The 21,785-nt window shown below is 33.9% G+C and overlaps 2 protein-coding genes across 2 annotated transcripts; both read left to right on the top strand.

Moving 5' to 3' along the window:
- Positions 1 to 2,822: 2,822 nt before the first annotated feature.
- LOC143583163 (uncharacterized) lies at positions 2,823 to 7,040 on the top strand. The gene is made up of 9 exons (XM_077065548.1): positions 2,823 to 3,024; positions 3,241 to 3,355; positions 4,848 to 4,884; positions 4,967 to 5,036; positions 5,149 to 5,253; positions 5,615 to 5,765; positions 6,284 to 6,366; positions 6,588 to 6,681; positions 6,774 to 7,040. The coding sequence occupies exons 1-9, from the start codon at positions 2,994 to 2,996 to the stop codon at positions 6,844 to 6,846; spliced, it is 759 nt and encodes a 252-aa protein (XP_076921663.1). The 5' UTR covers positions 2,823 to 2,993; the 3' UTR covers positions 6,847 to 7,040.
- Positions 7,041 to 15,209: 8,169 nt separating this feature from the next.
- LOC143583173 (periodic tryptophan protein 2) lies at positions 15,210 to 21,293 on the top strand. The gene is made up of 7 exons (XM_077065553.1): positions 15,210 to 16,448; positions 16,548 to 16,799; positions 16,872 to 16,964; positions 18,540 to 18,911; positions 19,679 to 20,023; positions 20,102 to 20,329; positions 20,869 to 21,293. The coding sequence occupies exons 1-7, from the start codon at positions 15,234 to 15,236 to the stop codon at positions 21,037 to 21,039; spliced, it is 2,676 nt and encodes an 891-aa protein (XP_076921668.1). The 5' UTR covers positions 15,210 to 15,233; the 3' UTR covers positions 21,040 to 21,293.
- The last annotated feature ends 492 nt before the right edge of the window (positions 21,294 to 21,785 follow it).

The raw sequence follows: 21,785 nt of genomic DNA on the forward strand, positions 1-21,785 counted from the left end.
TATGGAAATCGTCCAATAGAAAAGGGCCATGTGGAGGCAAACTAATTTGTTTTAATAGTATAGTAGGATATATATATATATATATATATATATATATATATATATATATATATATATATATATATATATATATATATATATAAAATAGTTCAAATAAAAAACAAGTGTTTTGTGAGAAGAGCTTTAAAATAAAAAAACCACTTAAATATGACACTATACAATGTAAATATGAAACAATACAATTATCTAGAAACTACCAATCTCAACCACTAGATCATAGATCCAATGGTCTAGATCTATTCTTATTTTTCTCACAAAAATATTGTTTTTTACGTTAACCCTACCCTATATATATATATATATATACACACACACACGAATTGTATATCGTCGAAACAAAAAGGAATATGTAATTGATTGCATGTGTTGTTTATGTTAAATGAAGTTAAAAGATTATAGTCAAATGGATTTATGATAATTTTGGGTGTTTGTGAATTAGAATTGTTATGAAATATTTTATAAATGGTTAGTAACAAAGTTTAGAAATTGTCCTGTTGTTGTGAAATATGTCATAAATGGTTGAACGGAGTGAACTGAACGGGATAATTATGTAACTTAGTGATAGCAAGCTTCAAAACCGGTTCAAAACGTCAAAAATTACATCTCTTTGTTCTCTTTACAACAAGTTCGTCCACCGTACCTTTTCTCTTTAAAAATCACTTAAAATGAATTATTGTGGATGCTTTTGATATTTTTTCTTCATATTTACATGTTACTTTAGGTTGGATTTGAAAAAGAATAGTCACTAAATTGTAATCAAGTGTCATAGCTATTCTATTTAGGATCCTTTTTTTCTTAACAACATTTAGGTTATTTAGTTTAACTATCTTTGAAACTTTTCAAAATAATGAAAGGATATTTAACCTGAGTGGTTTTAGTATGAGCAACTTTAGTGAAACAATTGTTAGATGACATATGGGTTTTAAAAAGCGTGTTCGCGCGTCACGACTGAGTCGCACTAAAGCACAAGTCCTTGACCTTTTGACCTTTGGAGGCAACAAGTGTACAAAAGGCAAAGGAAAAAATGAAGGCCTTGAGGCCGCAAGTCGTAGACTTGCCTCTTGTCCATGAGAAGTTTTGTGCATCCAGATGTTGAACCTATCCCTTTTATGTTGTGAATTCAAGTTATTTATTAAATCATATATAACTTTTGGGTGTGTCATGCAATGTCTGTGAAATATAAAACCTTGCGCCTCTCGTATGTGAAGCGGTGCGTTTTTTCGCTTTGTGTATTGTGTTTTTTATTAGCAGGGATGACATACCCCTTTGCTTAGTCATATACCCTTTGATTAGTTATTACAAGTTCAACTTAAGTGAAAATAATTAAATAAAGGTTGTATTCCCGAGTCTAATTTAAAAAGGGCGGGGGAGGAAATGAGAAGAAAAGGTGAATGAATCATGTTTCAGAGATTAAAATTTTTTAAGAAGGGGAGGGAGGAGAAGAGAGAGAAAATGCAATAAAATTTAAGTTCATACGCATCCTTTCAAATCAAAGAGATTAGGAGAGAAAATGTGTATGTATAACATTAACTGCCTATTAATTCCTAAATTTTCTTTATTTCCTTCCATTTTTATTAAACTCAGAAACATAAAATAAAATGACACATTTTTATCCCCTCTCTTTCTTTTCTCTTTCAATTATCCTCCCTTTCTTTTCTCTCCTTAAATGAAACTCGGGAACACAACGAAAATGTTTTCAATAGGCAGATTATTCTATGATGAGATTTAGAGTTAGTTTATTCAAACTATGATTTTAATTATTTATAAACAAGCATTAGCAGTTTTAATTTATTTAAGGTGTATAGTTTTTATTAATCCCAACTATCATCTTTTTGTTGATGCCGCTCTCAACTAACTAATTGGCTGATAACGATCTCACATTTTATCATATTTGTTCCCAACGGCCCGCAACTAACAGAATACTAACGTCGTTAGTTGCCAATCGCCAGAAAAATGTCTTTGGCTGGAAAAGTCACATCTTTTGCCGGGAAACTCGATCAACCTGAACACCACTATCACCACCAACTGATCACTCTCCACCAACCAACCACCACCACTTGAACACCTACCGTTTCCGACTATGGTTGTAGGGTTTTGGCAACTCAATAAAGTTATAATCTATTTATACCATATATGTCTCACATTGCGTTTTGTTACGGCTGATTATCTTATTTTAATTATATTTTTTAAAAAAGCATAAACAATCTTAAACATTGGAAAGTTAAAATTCACATTTGTATGCAACTATGCATACATTCTGCAGGTACTTGATTATTGATGTTATCAAGAGATTGTCACAAATGGCAATGATGATGGGCCAGAAAGTTGAAGTTCACATTTTTAAGATAACGGGTACCCATAAATCATCATCATGAAATCCATAAATAAATGATTGAACAAGAGAAAAGAGTGTTAAACATAAATAATATTCTTTGTTTCATTTTGTCATTTTCATAAATAATATTCTTTGTTTCATTTTGTCATTTTCATAACGGGTACCCATAATATTCTTTGTTTCATTTTGTCATTTCCATAAATAATGTCAATTGGTTTGTCATTTTCATTAATATTCTTTGTTTCTTTTTATTTTTCTTTTATGTCAACTGCACCACCAAAACATAAATTCTAGAATTCTGTAATTTCATTAGAACCCTTTTAGTTTCATTTTGTGCTCTCTGTGTGTTTCTGCATTTGATTCTCTTTCTCTCTCATAATATATCTATATTATGTATATATTTATTTATATATATGGATGCCCTTAATTCTTATTGGATTAATTCTGGCACGTTATGTAGTTGGTTCACAGTTGAATCTTCACATGCAATTATATTCCTTTAGTGAGTACCCAGTCTGCCTATAAATTGCAGAAACAACTTCTCATTGGTACAAAGTGAAAGTGGTGATATTTCATTAATATTACATTTTCTTTAAACATGAGTTACCCAAATACTTCAAGTGGTTCTGGTTAGTTCAAACTCTTTATCTCATTCATTATTCTTGTTAAAAATGTTTATCTTCTAGCTGTTTTTGAACATTAGAAGCCATTTTGAATAAACACTCTGAAGTTGTTGCTCGTTGCAACAACATATAACAACTTCAGAATGTTTGTATCGAAAAAAAAATAAACAAATTAATAAGCAGTTTTAATAACAAGTTCTAAATTATTATTGATAATTTCAGGTAGCAGAACCGCTAGGAGAACGGTGGAGTTTGGTAGGACATATGTGGTGAGGCCGAAAGGGAAACACCATGCGACGGTGGTTTGGTTGCATGGGCTTGGTGATAATGGCTCCAGGTAGATTAGATGATTAGCGTGTCAAATTAATATCTTTAGCTTAAAGGGGAACATGTCGAATGGATTAACTGTCGTCCTAAGTATCTTTTTAATGCATACAACCTTCTAATCGTTTTATTTAAAATTTTGGATTGTTAGTGTTTTCTATCTTCGTAACCATAGTTAACGCGGTAGTTATTTATAAAACAAAGGGAAAGAAGTGTTTGCGGATCAATTCGACCCACTTAAACCCGTTTCAATATATACCTGCTTTTTGTAGTTAGTATAAGTATTTAATAATATTAAATATATAAAACCATAAATAAAAGAGCTTGTGAAAAAGTTAATACTTTATTTATATATTTTACACCTGTTATGTAGACTCTGCTTTTCATAAGCAAGACAAAATAAATTATTGCTGACATGGTAAAGGGATCTATATATTCTTGCTGTTTGTGTTACACATTTTAGATAATTCAAAATCATAAACTAAGCTATTCATGATTATGTTGGTTATAGTCATTTTTTTTGCCACTATTAATGATCTCTTTACATAAATTAATTTCCGGTAGTTTGCAAAAAATTTGTGTGCCCGCGAAATTGCGAAAATGATCAAGAACAAGAATTTTTTAGATACGTGTTTTGATTTACATGTTCCTTTCATAACCAAGTTATAGAATATTTGGTGATGTCAAATCATTTAAAACTAGTGTATAGTTATTTGTCCTTGTTGTACGTTTGTGTTTTCTAGTCTTATTCTGTTACACAGAAAAGAACAAATAATGTTATTTATTTAAAGAACAAAAAGGATCATATATGCTTAATTAGGGACAAGGGCCACTATATTACATAGTTCATTGTTTTGAAAACATTATGATTAGCAGTACTAAAGGTGTCAATTTTTTGAATAGTTTCCTTATAAAATTGGTCGATTCAGGTTATCTCATATTTCTAAGGCGTCAAATTTTATTAATGTAGCTTAAAAGAAACATATCAAACGGGTAGAAGATTAACCAAAGTGCATATTTAATGCACAACACCTTAATAATCATATCATTTTAGAATAAGATTATCCTTGAAATTAACTGCATCATATTTTTAATCATACTCATATCATTTTAGAATAAGATTATCCTTGAAATTAACTGCATCATTTTTGGAATATTACGATTACCTTTAGAAGGGAAAATTTCGACCTGTTACTTATCACTGAGTCGATATGTTATATATTAATTTAAAAGAAAATGCGTCAAATGTGTCTCAAGTAACACAAAGAGTTCCTTCTTGGCCGGTATAATTTTCGTAATCATACATGACAATGGCACATCAAACACTAATCATAAAAAGGTTACCTTTTTGGAAAATAGTTGGTTTGGGTAAACTTGACACGCACCTAAAGTGACCTATTTTGTCCCGTTACCTCATCCACCTGACCCGCTTCATGATTAACACATACACAATGTCCCGTTTAATGATTATAATTTCTCATTTCATTTTGTGCTTCTTGGTGCAGTTGGTCTCAACTCTTGGACAACCTTCCACTCCCAAATGTAATCATATACGTCTAAAATAACGCGTTCTTATTAGCATAAATATTACGTGTTTCTGTTGTATAAATTTTACTCGTTGTAGATTAAATGGATATGCCCAACGGCCCCTACTCGTCCAGTGAGTGTGCTTGGTGGATATTCATGCACTGCATGTAAGATATAAAAATGAAATACAAATAACCATTATTTAGATTCTTTCAAGTTTTAACAATCATTTGAATATAAAGATGACATGTATGTGGTTATATATTTGGTCCATAATAGGGTTTGATGAAGGAGAGCTCTCTGATGATGGTCCAAAAGATATTGAAGGTTTAGATACTTCCGCTTCACACATAGCAAACTTGTTATCTACGGAGCCATCAGACGGTAAAGCTTCTACGTTTTTTTGTTTCACCGATATATATTTTATATAGTGAACACCCTTTTGTTTTTGTTTTACATATTTTAAAAGGGATTATTCATGAAAATGTAATATTGTAATCTCTATAGTTTACCATGTAACAATGATGATGTGGCAGATGACATGGCTTAAACGTTGACCATGTTGACTTTTTTTTTTTGACATAGTTTTTGAGAAAGGTAATCTTTATAGGTTACCATGTAAAAAATGAGGATAAGATGACATGGCGAAAACGTTAACTTTTCTTTGACATGGTGTTCAACTGTTTCATAGATTAGTTTATAGTTTAACTTCACTGTAATTACAATTTTATGATTTTTTCCACAGTTAAACTCGGTATTGGCGGATTCAGTATGGGTGCTGCGTGTGCACTTCATTCCGCAACTTGTTTTGTTCGGGGAAGATATGGAAATGGGAGCCCGTACCTGGTTAACTTAAAGGCAGTTGTCGGATTAAGTGGCTGCCTTCCGGGTGGACAGTAATTTACTAATATACCCTTCCTTTATTTGTCAAATTACCAATCCAAGATTTTCACTTTGCTTGTTACTTTCAAATTACCAAATTACTTTCAAGTTTTAATCGTTGTATGTAAGTGACCCTTAAACGTGGCGCATGCCACATCAGAAAAAAAAACTTGTGACATGTCATCATTCTAAGGTTGCTTGCATGCAATTACAAAAAAAAAGTGAAAGTAAGCTAGATTTTAGTGCATGTAATAACTAATAAACCTTTTTTGCTACTACCTTTTGTCATTGTTAAAGGGTATTATCAATATTTTACTATAGTCAAATATAAAGTTACATAATATATATTGATCAACAAAACGTTTACAATAAAGTGGCAGGCAAATGGACAACAAGCTGCGCCGCAACCCCATTTTGAATAGCAAAGCCAATCATACTAAAAAATATTACTATCAGTCAAATACTCCATTAAATCGCATCCATTTATATAACTAAATTAGGTTGCATATTGATATTTAATGGATTTTTGCAGGAATTTAAGAAACAATATAGAAGGATCACATGATGCTATCAGACGTGCTGCCTCGTTGCCTATCTTGCTATGTCATGGAGTCGGTATGTATTTCAAAATTGTGGCAATTTCGACTCGTTTATGGATGAATGGGCCAATTTGAGTTGTGCTTGACCTCTAACGGGTTGTATAAGACAAACGGGGTCAAAAAGCGCATTCACATGGCAGACACATTCAAAAATTTTATCAATAAATTTTATAAACAACAATTTTTAAACATATAAGTTTAGAAAACTATTAGATCATTTAACAAGGCGGTTTACAGGTGATGAAGTTGTCCCATACACATTCGGAGAGCGGTCTTCTCAGATCTTGAGCTCTGCTGGATTCAGATATGTTACATTCAAAGCATACCAAGGGTATTGAATAAAAAGACTCTTTTGCCCTTCTTACAAGCGTGAAAATACCGACTTGTTAATTGATTTGTATTATGTTTTGTTCTGATATTTAGGCTTGGGCATTACACGGTCCCGAAAGAAATGGAAGAGGTCTGTCAATGGCTAAATGCAAGGCTAGGAGGTTGAATAATTGTCATGGCATTGATGTTATATTGCAAACTAGAATCGTGAAGGGTAAAATGGTAATTTAATAACGGAAAATACAAATGGGGGGGGGGGGATGTTAGGATTAGTAGGGCTTGATTGAGAGTATGTATGGTGTTATTGTATTTGAGTTTTCTTGGTGTAAAATAAAGATATTAGAAGGGTTTGTTCTTGCGGATTTTGTGCTATATTAATGAAGATTACATGTGATACACTATTGTTTTTCATTCATGAATATAATCATAATCATTATTAGGATTTACAATGATTAAAAGAATTAATGATCCACTTGATTTCATCAGCTCAAACCAATTTGTTTTGTGCAAAACATGCAAATTTCACACTTAATCACCTTCTAGTTATGGTTTAACACTTCAAACAAATTCAAGTTAGCACAAGTGATCATTAGGACTCACTATTATCCAATTAACCTAACCAAATCACTAAATTGGCACTTTGTATCCTATTTGGGACATAATTCACCGCCTTCATCAAAATCCACCATATTTATACAATAACCAATTTTTTTGATCGAAACATATTTCATTAATGGTTTTTGAAATAAAAATATATAATTAAACAAAAAGTTGTGTGTTGATTCGTAGTGAAAAACTATCAAAATAAAAAAAAGGGTTCCAATCCCTTCCATCCCCTCTATCAAAATAATAATAATAAAATATTCTTAACTCGTACTGTAACTACATCTTTATAATTACACTAAAAAATACTATAAGCCTCTTTCATGTTTAATTAAATAATATTTTGTATACTTTTATTATTAGTTTATTACAGTTTACCTCTCCTATACTTACCACCAATAACAACAAAAATTTAAAATTATCTAGAGCATATTGGTTTTCCCGCCTATAGTGGATTTCTTCTTGAGGGCTTTTGTACTAGGGGAATAGAGATGATCTAGTGGGTCAGAGGCCCGTGATGATAAAAAAAATAACTTTAATGTTTCAAAATCACTAACCTAAATGCCACTTTTCTGGCCTACGACACTATTTGATCGAGATTCATTCAGGCAAGTTAATAACCCTGATCCACGTACATGTTTCAATTCCATTAGCAATTATGTTTATGTTCAAGAAGAGGAATAAGACTGAACCTCCACAACCATCTCCTCACTTTGTTCAACTTTCTGAAATACAAAAGGCAACAAACAACTTTGACGAATCATTAATAATCGGGAGAGGATGTTATGGGAATGGGGATGTTTACTTGGGTGAATTTTACAATGCTCGTCGTGCTGCCGTTAAAAGATTGAATCAACAGTCAATGGTAGGGGCAAAAGATTCTTGGCCAGAAGTTGAAAAACAAGGGCTTTGCACTTTCCGCCACCCTAATCTTGCGTCGTTGATTGGTTATTGTAAAGATCATGTAAAGCGGCGTTGCTCAAAACATGGTGTGTCTAGTTATGAGAAAGAAATCATTCTTGTGTATGAATATATTTCGAATGTGACGCTTAAGGATCACCTTCATGCATTCCGTACCCCTCTTTCCTGTCTTCAACGGCTGGAAATATGCGTAGGTGTTGCTCGTGGTATACACTACCTGCACAGAGCTGGTGTTGTGCATGGTGATATTAGGAGCTCTAATATTTTCTTGACTGATACTTGGGTACCCAAAGTTGGAGACTTTGGGTTGTCGAAATTAGGCTTCACAAGTTGTAATGATCGTGATACATCTCACTTCGAGTTTACATATGGAATGGCTGGGTATTTGGATGGCTATTCTCTCGATGTTTATTACTTTGGCGTGCTCTTGCTCGAATTGCTTTGTAGGAAGCCTCCAGTGGATGAAAGATTTGATGGCGATAACCCGCAAAGAAATCTATTGGAGTGGGTTCGACATACGGTGGGGACGAATTTAGAGGATGCAATCGATTCGGGTTTGAGGAACGAAATATCCCCAAAATGTTTGAAAGATCTTTTTTATATTGCCGAAAGATGCACGGATAGATCTACAAGAGACCGACCTGCCATCGCTGAGGTTGTGGCCTGGCTCGAGACTGTACTGACGTTACAAGAGAGATTCAGTAACCTTGTGCCGTCTGCACCAAGTGTGAAGGAATTTGTGTTTAACGATTTAATAAAATCTACAAGAGGGTTTAGTCGAGATTCACTTTTGAGTGAGGCAGGTTTATGGAAGGTGTTCATAGGTTGGTTTGAGCAGAACACATTAGCCCCTTCTAAACAAGGTGTTGGAATTGCTGTTGCTGTAAAATCGATCACCTCAGAAATCCCTCCGGTGCATAATGAATGGCTGGTAAGTATCACCATCATTTATTCATTTTACACCTGCCATATTACTGAAAAGAGTAATACTATAAAGTTCTTGGTGTAGCACCTTCTTTTGATCAAGAGGCTTATTGGATGAAAATGTAACCAACTCTTCCTCCGTTACCGAAAAAGCAACTAACTTTCAAAATTATCAGATGTAATCTGTGTTTTTTTACCCATGTTAGTATGATTGATTCCCTTTTCATTGATGAAACGTAACAAATAATCGGTACATCAGGCTAGAAACGTTTTAAAAGGTGGTTTCTTTTTTCGACGTTAGGATAAAATGTACTACATTTTCGTGCCCGTGTATACTCTACTTTTAGTGGGCATCACCATGTAAGAAATTTATTAGCTAACACGACTAAGTACCTTAGTACAAACCGACCTAGGCTAGCCATTAGCCAAGCACTGTCATGTGACTGTTTAATGAGTGATAAAAGTTTGTTCATTTTTTCTATTATCTGCATTTTGTTCTCTGAGTACTAAGTTTTTGGTTTATGAACATTTATGTTAATTGTAACTTCAAAATAATTTGTAAGTTCAGGAAGAGGTGAACTTCATAGGACAGTTGGCTCATCCTAATATCGTTAGACTCTTGGGACATTGCAACAGAGATGGACACGAACACTTGCTTGTTTACGAGCGCTTGGAAAAATCACTCTCTCGCTTTATTCGTGGAGGTAGGAACTCTTTTTGTTTTCTGCAGTAAATTAAGTAGCTATATGAAATGAATAATTTTGCAGGTGATCATTTAGAGCCGCTTTCATGGAAAACACGATTAACATCCTGATAGGAGTTGCCCGTGGATTGAAGCATTTGTGTTCGGTTAATGGGGTACATTGTAACTTCCTGATCGATGATATATTGCTCGACGAGGTAGGAACTTTCAAAACTCTTTTTGATTATCGGTGGGGGTTATTTTTACGGGTTAATTGACCCGTATCTTTGTTCAGACAGTCTATTGTCACCTGATCCTTTCAAAGCTAAGCACTTACGATTACTCTTTGTTATTCCAGTATTTGAATGCTAAGTTTGGGGGTTTTGGGTATGTGGAAATCCAACAAAGACATGGTAGAGAACTGCTAAAGGGAGTCTTCGATTATTTAAAGCCAGAGTATGACCCAATCAACAGTAAGTATGTTGCACGCTATGAACCAAACACACTTCTTAGTTTAAGAAACGCCAAGTTGATGCACATATTTAATAATCTGTGGTTTTGTTATTCAATTTACAGGTTACTTACCGATGGATGATGTGTGTAGCTTCGGATTGGTACTGCTAGAAACTATTACAGCCAAACACCCCGGTGACATCATGGAGGAGTTGGTGAGTTTGGAGATGCGGGCCCCTAAGAGCAAATCAAACAGAAGAACCATCAAGAAGTTGATGGATCCGCGTCTTAAAGACAACTACTCCCCAAAAGGTGCTTTCAGTTGCATGGATCTCGCATTAAGGTGCATTGACTGTAAGCCTTCAATGGAAGAAATTTTGTGGAGTTTGGAACAAATTTATCGTGTTAACACGTAAAATTAGGAATTTTGAGTTTGATATTTGGCATGATACTTCTATTTTAGAACCGGGTTTGAACATTATAATCTTATTTGCACGTTTGAGAATGATTTTAACGCTGCCTGCTAGTTATAGCCGACGGTACAGAATGACTAGTCTCAACCCACACCCGCCCTGCCTGTACTAACCGTGGTGTAACCAATCCTGTGGAATCGAGCTAGAGCAACCTCTGACTGTTAATTCTCCAATATGGTTATGATTATACAGTTCGTAATACTTGAATTAATAAAAGAATACATATAAAAGCAAAGGAAAAATATTGTGATCCTCTAGTAGAAAAGTTTTGGTTTCACCATAGATACCTTACACCATTGTTTTATCAGGACTAGGGATTAATCCATGATTTTAATTATATTACCAACAATATTGTAAAAATCACTAGTCGTCAGTCGGGCTATGAAGTGGAGACTGACGATTAATAGGTATTTATCAGGACTAGGGATTAATCAATGATTAATCTATGCCTAATCGGGATTTTTACAACACTGATTACCGGTATTTTCCAACCCGAATCGTCCAGGAAAATTTATTAATATTAGTCTGTATGAAATTTGAACATCTATAAACAATGACTCCATAGGAATAAAAATTATGGATCCGGCACTGAGTAGGGTTGTAAACAAGCTGAGCCACTCGTGAGTTACATGAGGTGACAAGATCAACCTCTTAAAATCTCGAATCGAATTGAGCTAAAACTAGCTCGAGCATAAATATAAGGAAAATTCCCCAAATAAGCGTTTATGAAAACGTTTTTCAAGTTTTAGGTGTCATTTACAAGAAATTCTCAAAATAGGTTTAGGTGCGTATGGTTGGATTGAATCTCTTTAAGCAATTGACGCTTATGATTTTAATGCTTAAATTATGCTTAAATCATTAATTATTCTCATATATGTTATTGAACTTTTTTTATTATTCTTTAAGTTTTACACTACAAAATGCTACTAAATTTATAGTGTTTATAATGTTTTTTTTTTTTTTGATTGCTTTGATTCTTCACAAAGTAAGGTGTACTCGCTTCTTACATAAAGATTCATGAAATGGAGGGAAAATTAGATTTAGACTTATTTTTATCACTATTGCCATTTTCCACGTTAGGATAGTTTTACCTTCTGGACACTTTGATGAAGTACAATGTAGAAGTTAATGTCCCTAACAAGGTAAACGGTAAACGTTTATCTTTTTTCATTTATTACCAGTTATTGAAAATTTAAACCAAATATAACCAAGAGCGAAACCGAACGGAATCCATAAAAATGAAACCAAACCTAAACAACGTTGAACTGAAACCAAAAGAAAATTAAAATCAAATTAAACTAAAGAATACGAAACTAAGAAAACCAATACTAAAGCGAAACAAAAAATCGAATAAACTGAAACCGAACCGAAACTTATACTCCAAAAACTAAAAAATTTGAAACCGAGCTAAAACAAAACAAGCAACCCTGAAAAAACATAAACCAAAACAAACCATAGGCTTGTTACCGATTCATCACCCTATACTTTGACACTGCTCGAACCCGAACCGAACCAATTTTAACATGGTCTTAAAGCCGAACCGAACTGCTTATATTGAATCTTGCTAACTGTCCGATTAATGCTTTTTAATGTTTGCATACACAAGTGTTCCTTACTTTAATAACGTCTTCGGTTATTAAAGCATCACTTGAATGAGCTGGCTGGTATTATGGAGCTAAGTTAGGAGGTAAAGTACTATTTGTACGTGTGCCACTTACCACCAATGTCTTTACTAATTGATTTCATGTGAATTTTCGAATTTAAGAAATTTGAAATGCTACAGTATGGATTAGTTGGTCAGAGTTAACTTTGACAAATCTAATTTCAAAATTCTGTCTTTTTTTTTTTGTCAAACTTTTGCTTTTAGCCATTTTTTTGACTTTTTAGAGGTCATCAGTTACTAATATAAACTCGTACCGGTTAAATGCTTCTTATATGGCAGTTGCGGTGTTGGAGTTGGGGTAGCTGTGCAATTCCCAATTACAATTCGATGATGCCATTGCCTTAATAGAGGTTATTAAATATCATGTTTTTTTATTAGGATGGTGTTGAGAAGGGTAAAATAGTCAATCAGTTTGTTTTGAATCTTGGTGGCCTTTTAAAGATTGAAAGTAATTTGGGCATTTTTGAAGCTGATGAAGCAGGAATTATTCTCAAATCTTGTCCTACAAAAGAAGAGATGGAGCAACTCAAAGTAAAATGATAACTTATTAGATACGTTTACTTTTCTTATTTCTTCCATTAAAGTATTGATTAAATGTTTTGTGACGGTTCTAAATTATGCATGTGGCTTTCAGAAATTGGGCAAGTGAGACCAAGTGGGTGTCATTCGGGTAGAACTATCGGTCATCAGGCTGTTCGGTTTGGGCTCATTGAGTTGGGGCATAACGGAATCTAACCTAAAGACTACATCATTTAAGTGTGTGTTATTTAGATGGAACGAATCGGGTTATCAGCTAGAAAAAGGTGAATATGAGCTAGATGACCCTCAAATAAGGTATTATAGAGATTCTTTAATCGTAAGGATATTTAGGTAATTTGACATCTACCTTTGAAATAGTATGTTATCATGCATGTATCACTTTGCATAAGACCACAAGAAAGAGAAGATTGAGCTCGAAAAACTTGGTATAATAGTTTTTAGAGTTTCATTCATGATTAATGTTATAATTTAACTAAATATAAACATAAATAAGATGTTATACACATATAAAATATCTTATTGTAATGTTCAATTTATGCAGATGTTTTAATAGGAACCGTGCGTTCACAAGCTGACCCAAAAACAACACGTTTGACAGTAGAGTTTTTCTTTGATGTGCTTAGTTGGGGTTCTAAATGGGTCGCACTTGCAAGGGTCCAATCGGAGATGAACGCAAAAATCTTAAGCGAGTCCGAACACGACTTGAACGCAAACTTACACTTAAATGTCTTATCTTCGCTTAAAACTTTAGTGCAATGTTACAAATATTTATAGTGAACCGAACCCATACCGGCTAAGTTACTTTTAAAACTACATACCCTCCGCGAAGCACGAGCTCACCGGCTGGTACAATATAAAAAATATATAAACTTGATAAATTTCTAAATGCTTATACTTGATTCGGCTCGTTTGACCAGTTTGCTTGACTTGTAATACACTTTTTTTTTATTTGGAGTGTGCATGTTTCATGTGGCCCATTTAACAAGTTCACTTGACTAAAAACAATTTTATTTTCTTATAACTATACGTTATGTTTGTTCATGTTCATGAACCATTCATTTAAACTATTAACAAAGAGCACGCATAATAAAGCCCTTTTCGTTTTATCTCCATGTTTAATCGTTTGTTCAAGTTGATTTGCACTACTAATGTCACATTTCCATGATTAATTTAAGAGATGCAACATCTCAATTTTTACCTTCATCTCAAGCTAATGCAAACATTTTTTTTGCATTAACTAAACAAATAATAGCGGATTACATTTTTCAGTCTTATTACTTTCAATCCTAATATTGAGGTAAACCGCTAAAGCATAACTGGCACCTGTTTGAATTGCCAATATATGGCTGTGTTGGTCCTGTATTCTTATACAGTTATGTTTTGGTGAGATTTTTATCTTAAAAATAAGTTGCAGATCCGTTTGATGTACTCTTCCAACTATTATTGTGTAGACATATTACTTCTTAATAGTTACCAATTGTCAAATGGGCTGAAGAATTTATTTTGTTTTAAAAGCTTCTTTTTTAAATACAAGATATGTTGCATACCCTTATACTTTGTATCATAAACTAGACCGACTACACATTTAGCTATACCAAATGCCAGTATCATATCGTACCAAACCCCTACTGACTGAATTTTCGTTGCGTTCCCGCCGCAACACGCAGACACTCTAACTAGCATAGTGTGTAATACTTGAATTAAATAAGAATACATATAAAAGTTAGTAGATGCAAAGGAAAAATATTGTGATCCTCTAGTCGAAAAGTTTGATTTCACCATAATACTTTACACCATTGTTTTTCATTTTCTATACATGTTTTGAGTTTCACTATACAAAGCCAAAACATCAAAATTAAATTCAAGTAAAAAACATGTTTTTTAATCATATTACAATATTTCCCAACCCCGAACCAACCAGGAAATTTTGAATATTAATCTATAAAAATTTGAACATCTATATAAACAATGACTTCTTAGGAATAAAAATCTTGGATCCGTCATTGAGTAGGAGTGTAAGCAAGCCGAGCTTTTAAGTTACATGAGATCAGTTTCTTACTTTCTTAAAATCTCAAATCGAACCGAGCTAAGACAAGTTCAAGGCTAAATATAAACTCAACTACAAAAAAGGAAAAGACAAAAAGGCCCCTTGAGCCTCCGTCAAGGGTGGTTTTATTCTAAGGGGTATATCATGCATCTTTTTAATACTAACTACCGTAACTAGGGTTTAAGAACAGCAGCAAACGACCATCACTTTCTTTCGCCACCGTCTCCGTCGCCACGTCACCACCACCATGAACTACCGGTTCCAAAACCTGCTCGGAGCACCATACAGAGGCGGCAACACCATCTTCGTCAACAACACTCTCCTCATCTCACCAGTCGGCAACCGCATCTCCGTCACCGACCTCGTCAAATCCGAAACCCTAACCCTACCATTCCAAGCCTCCGCCAACATCTCCAAACTCGCCGCCTCTCCCGACGGGGTCTTCCTCCTCGCCGTCGACGACAACTCCCGCGCACTCTTCATCAACCTCCGCCGCCGTGCCGTACTCCACCGCATCAATTTTAAAAACCCTGTTGGGTATATTCAATTCAGCCCTAATGGATTATTAATCGCGGTTGCTGTTGGGAAGTTGGTTCAGATTTGGAGGTCACCCGGGTTTAAGAAGGAGTTTTTCGCGTTTGAATTGGTGAAAACCTTTGCGAATTGTAACGATAAGGTTACCGCTCTTGATTGGAGCCCCGACTCCGAGTATTTGCTTGCCGGGTCGAAGGATTTGACTGTTAGGCTTTTCTGTTTGAAGAAAGTAAGCGGCGGGAATAAGCTGAATAAGCCGGATAAGTTGGATAAGCCGTTTATGTTTTTGGGTCATAGAGATGTAATTGTGGGTGCGTTTTTTGGTGTGGAGAAGAAAACGAAAGAGGTGTCGAGGGTTTATACTTTATCACGAGATGGCGCGATTTTCGGATGGAGTTATAATGGTTATAATGGAAATGAGGAGAATTTAGACGAGCCGGAATCTCCGGGTACTCCGGAACAAGGAATGGAAATGGAAGTGGATGGAGTTAGTAACGTTAAGAAACGAAAGAATGTTGAAGTTGAAGAACGAGGTTCGGGTTTGTTGCATAAAGGGAAGTGGGAACTGGTTAAGAAAGATTACTTTATGCAGGCGCCTGCGAAGTTGAGTTCGTGTAATTATCATAAGGGTTTGGAGATTGTGGTTGTTGGATTCTCGAATGGTGTGTTTGGGATTTATCAAATGCCGGATTTTGTTTGTATACATTTGTTGTCTATATCGAGGGTGAAGATTACGACTGCTACGTTTAATGAGGCTGGGAATTGGTTAACGTTTGGGTGTGCGAAACTTGGACAGTTGCTTGTTTGGGAGTGGAAATCGGAGAGTTATATATTGAAGCAACAGGGGCACTATTTTGATGTCAATACGATTGCGTATTCACCTGATTCACAGCTGATGGCTACTGGTGCGGATGATAATAAAATCAAGGTGATTATAGTATTGTATTATACAAGTTAATCACATTATGTCATTTGGTATAATAATATTAATGTTTATATTTTAATAAGATGGTATTTTTTTGTATAGGTTTGGACAGTGTCATCAGGGTTTTGTTTTGTGACATTTTCCGAGCATACAAACGCGGTCACTGCGTTACATTTCATGGCTAGCAACCACTGTTTACTGAGTGCGTCTTTAGATGGAACCGTTCGTGCATGGGATCTGTTTCGGTACAGAAACTTTAGGACATTTACAACACCTTCGTCTAGACAGTTTGTTTCTTTATCATCAGATCAAAGTGGTGAAGTGATTTGTGCTGGGACACTTGATTCATTTGAGGTATTTGTTATATAACCTGATTAGTTTTTTTTTGTCTAGAAAGTTGTCTTACCAGTTTTTGTTCTTTTTTAGATTTTTGTTTGGTCGATGAAGACGGGTCGGTTGTTGGATGTTCTTAGTGGTCACGAAGGTCCAGTTCATGGATTGATGTTTTCTCCTACAAGTGTAAGTAATTCTTTGTAGAAGTTTAATTTATATTAGATAAAACTAGTAATGTTATCCGCGCGTTGCAGCGGTGCTATTTATGTTTACAAACATCTTTGTTATTTTGTGATATTTAGGTATTACATTTAATAAAGAAGCATAATGTAGGTACATTCAAATAAAGGAACATAACGTAGACACTAATACTATGTGTTACATATAATATTTATATTTTTAAACTAACGTTTATAAAATATTCCATACCATAACTAAACCGTAAACAAAATCATCTATCCATCTTTGCCTGCTAAATGGTAAAAATTTTGGCTAGATAATAAAATAGAAAACTAATGAAAAATTATTAAAACCTAAGCACTGGTAAACTATTTTATTCCCATCAATTAAATTTCATATTTGAATTTTGACTTTAACAATTACTTTCCAAATGAACCACAACAAATTATTAAAGGCAGTTAAATTCAATCATCAATTAAATAATAAACGTATTTGATCCACCTAATTTGTGGATTTGTTTGAATTCTTTTCACAAAACAACAGGATTAAAATCAATTAAAATTTATTTAAATTTCATTATTGGTCGTTAATGGATTCACTATTATATTAATTGTAAAACAACTTGGGATTGCATCAGTTTGGGAATATGAATTGCAATAGGTGTTTACCGTATTGTGCTTAATGGTTCATAATGGTGTTTTTTTTCTGATCTAAATTGCAATAGGTGATTAAATTCAAATCAAAATTGATCAAACTCTCAACGTAAGGCCTCTATTTGTATCATTGTTTAAACATGTAATTTGTAAATTCCAAAAGTAGATAGGAAATATATATAATCTTCCCCATTCGCCGTCGTTTTCTCAGGCAAAAGTATTCCGTCCACGTCCATATTTTCCGGTGGCGGGGACGCGTATTAGCCTATATAATGATATAAATATTTGAAATCAATCAACAAAAATTATGCCATATCGTAATTGAAAATTGTGAGTCACGCGATCAAACTCGTTCTACATTTTCATTCATGGCAGATTGATCTGAAAGCGGATTTTTTAAACGGGACCGTTTATTAGCATCCGCTTATTTTCGATCGATCAAAGAATGACAATGATATTATAGTGTGTATGTATAGGGTATGAAATTGTGGGGAAGTTGTGGTGACTGTTGAAGAAGACGCGCCGGAAGATGGAAATTATAACCGTCGGAGTTATACAAAAAAAATGATAACCGTCGTTTAATTTTGCAGTGGTGCTTTTAATTTGGCTAAATATTTTATATATTTCTTAAAGTTCTAATGCAAGAATGAGAAGTTTAGAAGTTAGAACAAAACAATAACCGTCGTCATATTTAATAATAAACTTGGTGGTTCCAATCTAACTATATAAAATAGAGAATTTGTGTAAAATATAAAATAAAAAGCGACGGTTATTTTGTGTTTTCTATAACAATTAAATAAATAAAATATAAAAGGAAATTAAACATTTTTTCAACCAATTGTAAATGTAGTATAGATAATTGCACAAATGTCATTTGTGAAGTTTTTTTCTTATTTAATATCTATGTTAATGTCAAATCTTATTATAGGCAATTTTGGCATCATCTTCATGGGACAGAACCGTTCGATTATGGGATGTTTTTGATGGAAAAGGTTCAGTTGAAACATTTCAACACACACATGATGTTCTTACAGTTGTTTACCGTCCAGATGGCAAGCAATTGGCTTGTAGCACATTAGATGGTCAAATTCATTTCTGGGATCCGATCGATGGGCTGTTAATGTACACCATTGAGGGGCGGCGTGACATTGCCGGCGGGCGGTTGATGACTGACCGAAGAACGGCTGCCAATTCTACATCTGGAAAATGTTTCACCACTTTGTCTTATTCTGCTGATGGGAATTATATATTGGCTGGTGGAAGTAGTAGATTCATCTGTATGTATGATGTTGCAGACCAGGTTTGTTTTTTTGTTTAATCTTGGAATTTATTTTTAAATTATTGGTTTTTCTCTATGTAAATTTTGTAACACAACAAGAGAAGGTTTTTCATATTCGGATAAACAAACTGAATTCAGTTGAATAAAGTGAGTAACAACCGGTTTAATTGGATTTAGTCGGTTTAATCGGTTGCTTTCGGTTTGGGTAGACACATTTTTAATTTGGTTCAGTTTAGTTAAAAATCTAATAAGTTATGAATTGGATAAACCTATATTCGAACCGATGAACACAACAACCCGCGAGCCTGTTAGTTATATACATGTGTTTAATGTAATTAATATATATTTATTATTACATAATAAAAAATGTATATACTATAAATGAAATCAGCTAAATAATGTTGTGGCATACATAAAGATGTCTTATCTACGAAAATAAATAAATATATCATATATATCTTTGTATATGTGTGTGTATATGTATAAATATATTTATCAAAATAATTTAGAAATGTTAAACAAGTTGAGCCCGAGCTGAGCTTGAGATTTGAAATAGAATTTAAAACGAGCCGAGCTCGAGCTTGTGCTCCATTTACACTCATACGACCAAATAGCAACCAAAATACTGCTAGAGGTAGCAATCTTAAAGGTGTGACCCTTTTACTATAAATGGGCCACTTAATATTATTGCAAATGGGTCAAATGGGTAAAATCTTGCATAAATTTTGTTCTCATAAGTTCAACATTTTGGTGTCAGTACAACAGCTTAATGTTTTTTTTATCAACAGGTATTGCTTAAGAGGTTCCAAATAACCCTAAATCTATCATTAGACGGAGTTCTTGATGTTTTAAACTCCAAGAACATGACTGACGCGGGCCCTCTAAATTTGATTGATGATGACAATAGTGATGTAGATGAAGGCGTTGATAAACAAACGCGGGTCAAGTCAGGTTATGATCTACCCGGGTCAATGCCTAACCGTGGAAGGCCCGTTGTAAGAACAAAGTGTTTGAGAATTGCACCCACAGGCCGTAGTTGGGCTGCTGCAACAACCGAAGGGGTTTTGGTTTATTCAATGGATGATAATTTCATATTTGACCCCACTGATCTTGATATTGATGTTACACCCGAGGTAATTAAGTTATTTTTTTGTTTTAATTTGGTAAAAAGAGATTGTGCTTTTGAAATTGAACATATTTATGACTTGCAGGCGATTGAAGCGGCTCTTGGTGAAGATCAACCGAGTAGAGCTTTAATTCTTAGTTTACGGTTAAATGAAGATAGTTTAATAAAGAAGTGCATTTTGGCTATTGCCCCGGTTGACATTAAAGCTGTTGTTGCATCTGTTCCGTTTAAGTATTTAAATAGATTGATTCAGACTTTTGCTGAGCTTTTGGAAAATTGCCCTCATTTGGAATTTATTCTTCGGTGGTGTCAGGTATTATTATTATTATTATAACAGGTTTTTTGTTAATAATTGTGTGCTAACTATGATCATGTAACCAATAACTATTGGGCCCAGTTATGGTTAATGATCTGTGTGCTAAATATGATCGTATAACCAAAAACTATTGGCCCAGTTTTTTAATTGTCTGAATTGTTAATAAAAAAAGATCAGTAATAATTTGTTTGTTACAAGAAAAATCTGGTTTTTGATAATAATAAGTAGTGTAATCCAAATATCTTAACCCAAATGTGTGATAATCAATTAATAGATAACAAAAAGTTTTAGGATCAGTTTTATTGTTTGGGCCAAGTTTTCTTTTGACTCAAAAATTTCAAACCTAAATGGTTAAACAAAAGATCAACTGAAATCAAACAGTTTTTAAAAACTCAAAACCCGAATTTCCGGTTTTAGTAAAAAAATGACCTATGCTCATCCTATCGGGTGAGATTGCCACCTCTGCTCCACTCTAGTTTGTATACAGTTGGATAACACAAGTAAGATAAAACTTATTTTTGTTTTTTACTTTTCAGGAGCTCTCGAAATGCCATGGTCATTTGATTCAGCAAAACTCGAGGAACCTACTTCCTTCTCTGAAATCATTGCAGAAAGCGATTACAAGATTACATCAAGATTTAGGGGATACATGTTCCTCAAACGAGTATATGCTTCGATATCTATGCTCCACAACCTCTAAACCATGATCACTCGTGAGCACACTTTATAGAGCAATTTTGTTACAAATGTGTGTAAGTTATGGGTGCTGTTACCACATTCATTAAGGTGGATTTTGAAATTTTGATTACTGTAGGCAATTTTGAACTTGAATGTGAAATTACAATTTTGTTACTAGTGTTTCTGTTGGTTATGTTGTTTAGGAGAAATCTCTAAATCATCTAGCAACATTGTCATAACATGAGAAATACACCTGTTATGCAACCTTTTAATCTTGAATGCTAAAGTCATGACTATAACCACATGGGTCCTTTTGGTAGTTATATCTAAAATTGGCTAGAAAAGGAATTACACTCCTTCAAAATGATGTCATTTTATGCAATAAGTACATGTGATAAATCAAAGTTTGCATGTATTGAATATTGATGATGGTCCTTTTTAGGAGTCAAGGGAATTAGATCCATTTCACTTCATTGTCTTAACAAACTATGTAACAAATGTAAAGCAGGCCCCATTGTTTTAGAAGTAATACAATAAAATTTTTAAAAAAAATTGAGAATTAAGTAAGTTAAAAACGAGTTAAAGATACGTGGATTACAAAAGTAAAATAAGTCAACGAAGAAGTATGACATGTTAGATTAGGAATATGAGTCATTTGACACGCTAGGCCACATTGTTTATGAGAGCTAACCCGCCCGCTGAGCCGTTTTTTTCCTGTTTTACATCGGTTGAAACCTAAAAGACTAGGATTTATTATTATTCTAGAACGAATAAG

The sequence above is a fragment of the Bidens hawaiensis genome, unplaced genomic scaffold (genome assembly GCF_021521415.1).
Source record: "Bidens hawaiensis isolate Kalapana, Puna unplaced genomic scaffold, B.hawaiensis_p1.1 tig00001511_1, whole genome shotgun sequence".
Lineage (NCBI taxonomy): Eukaryota > Viridiplantae > Streptophyta > Magnoliopsida > Asterales > Asteraceae > Bidens > Bidens hawaiensis.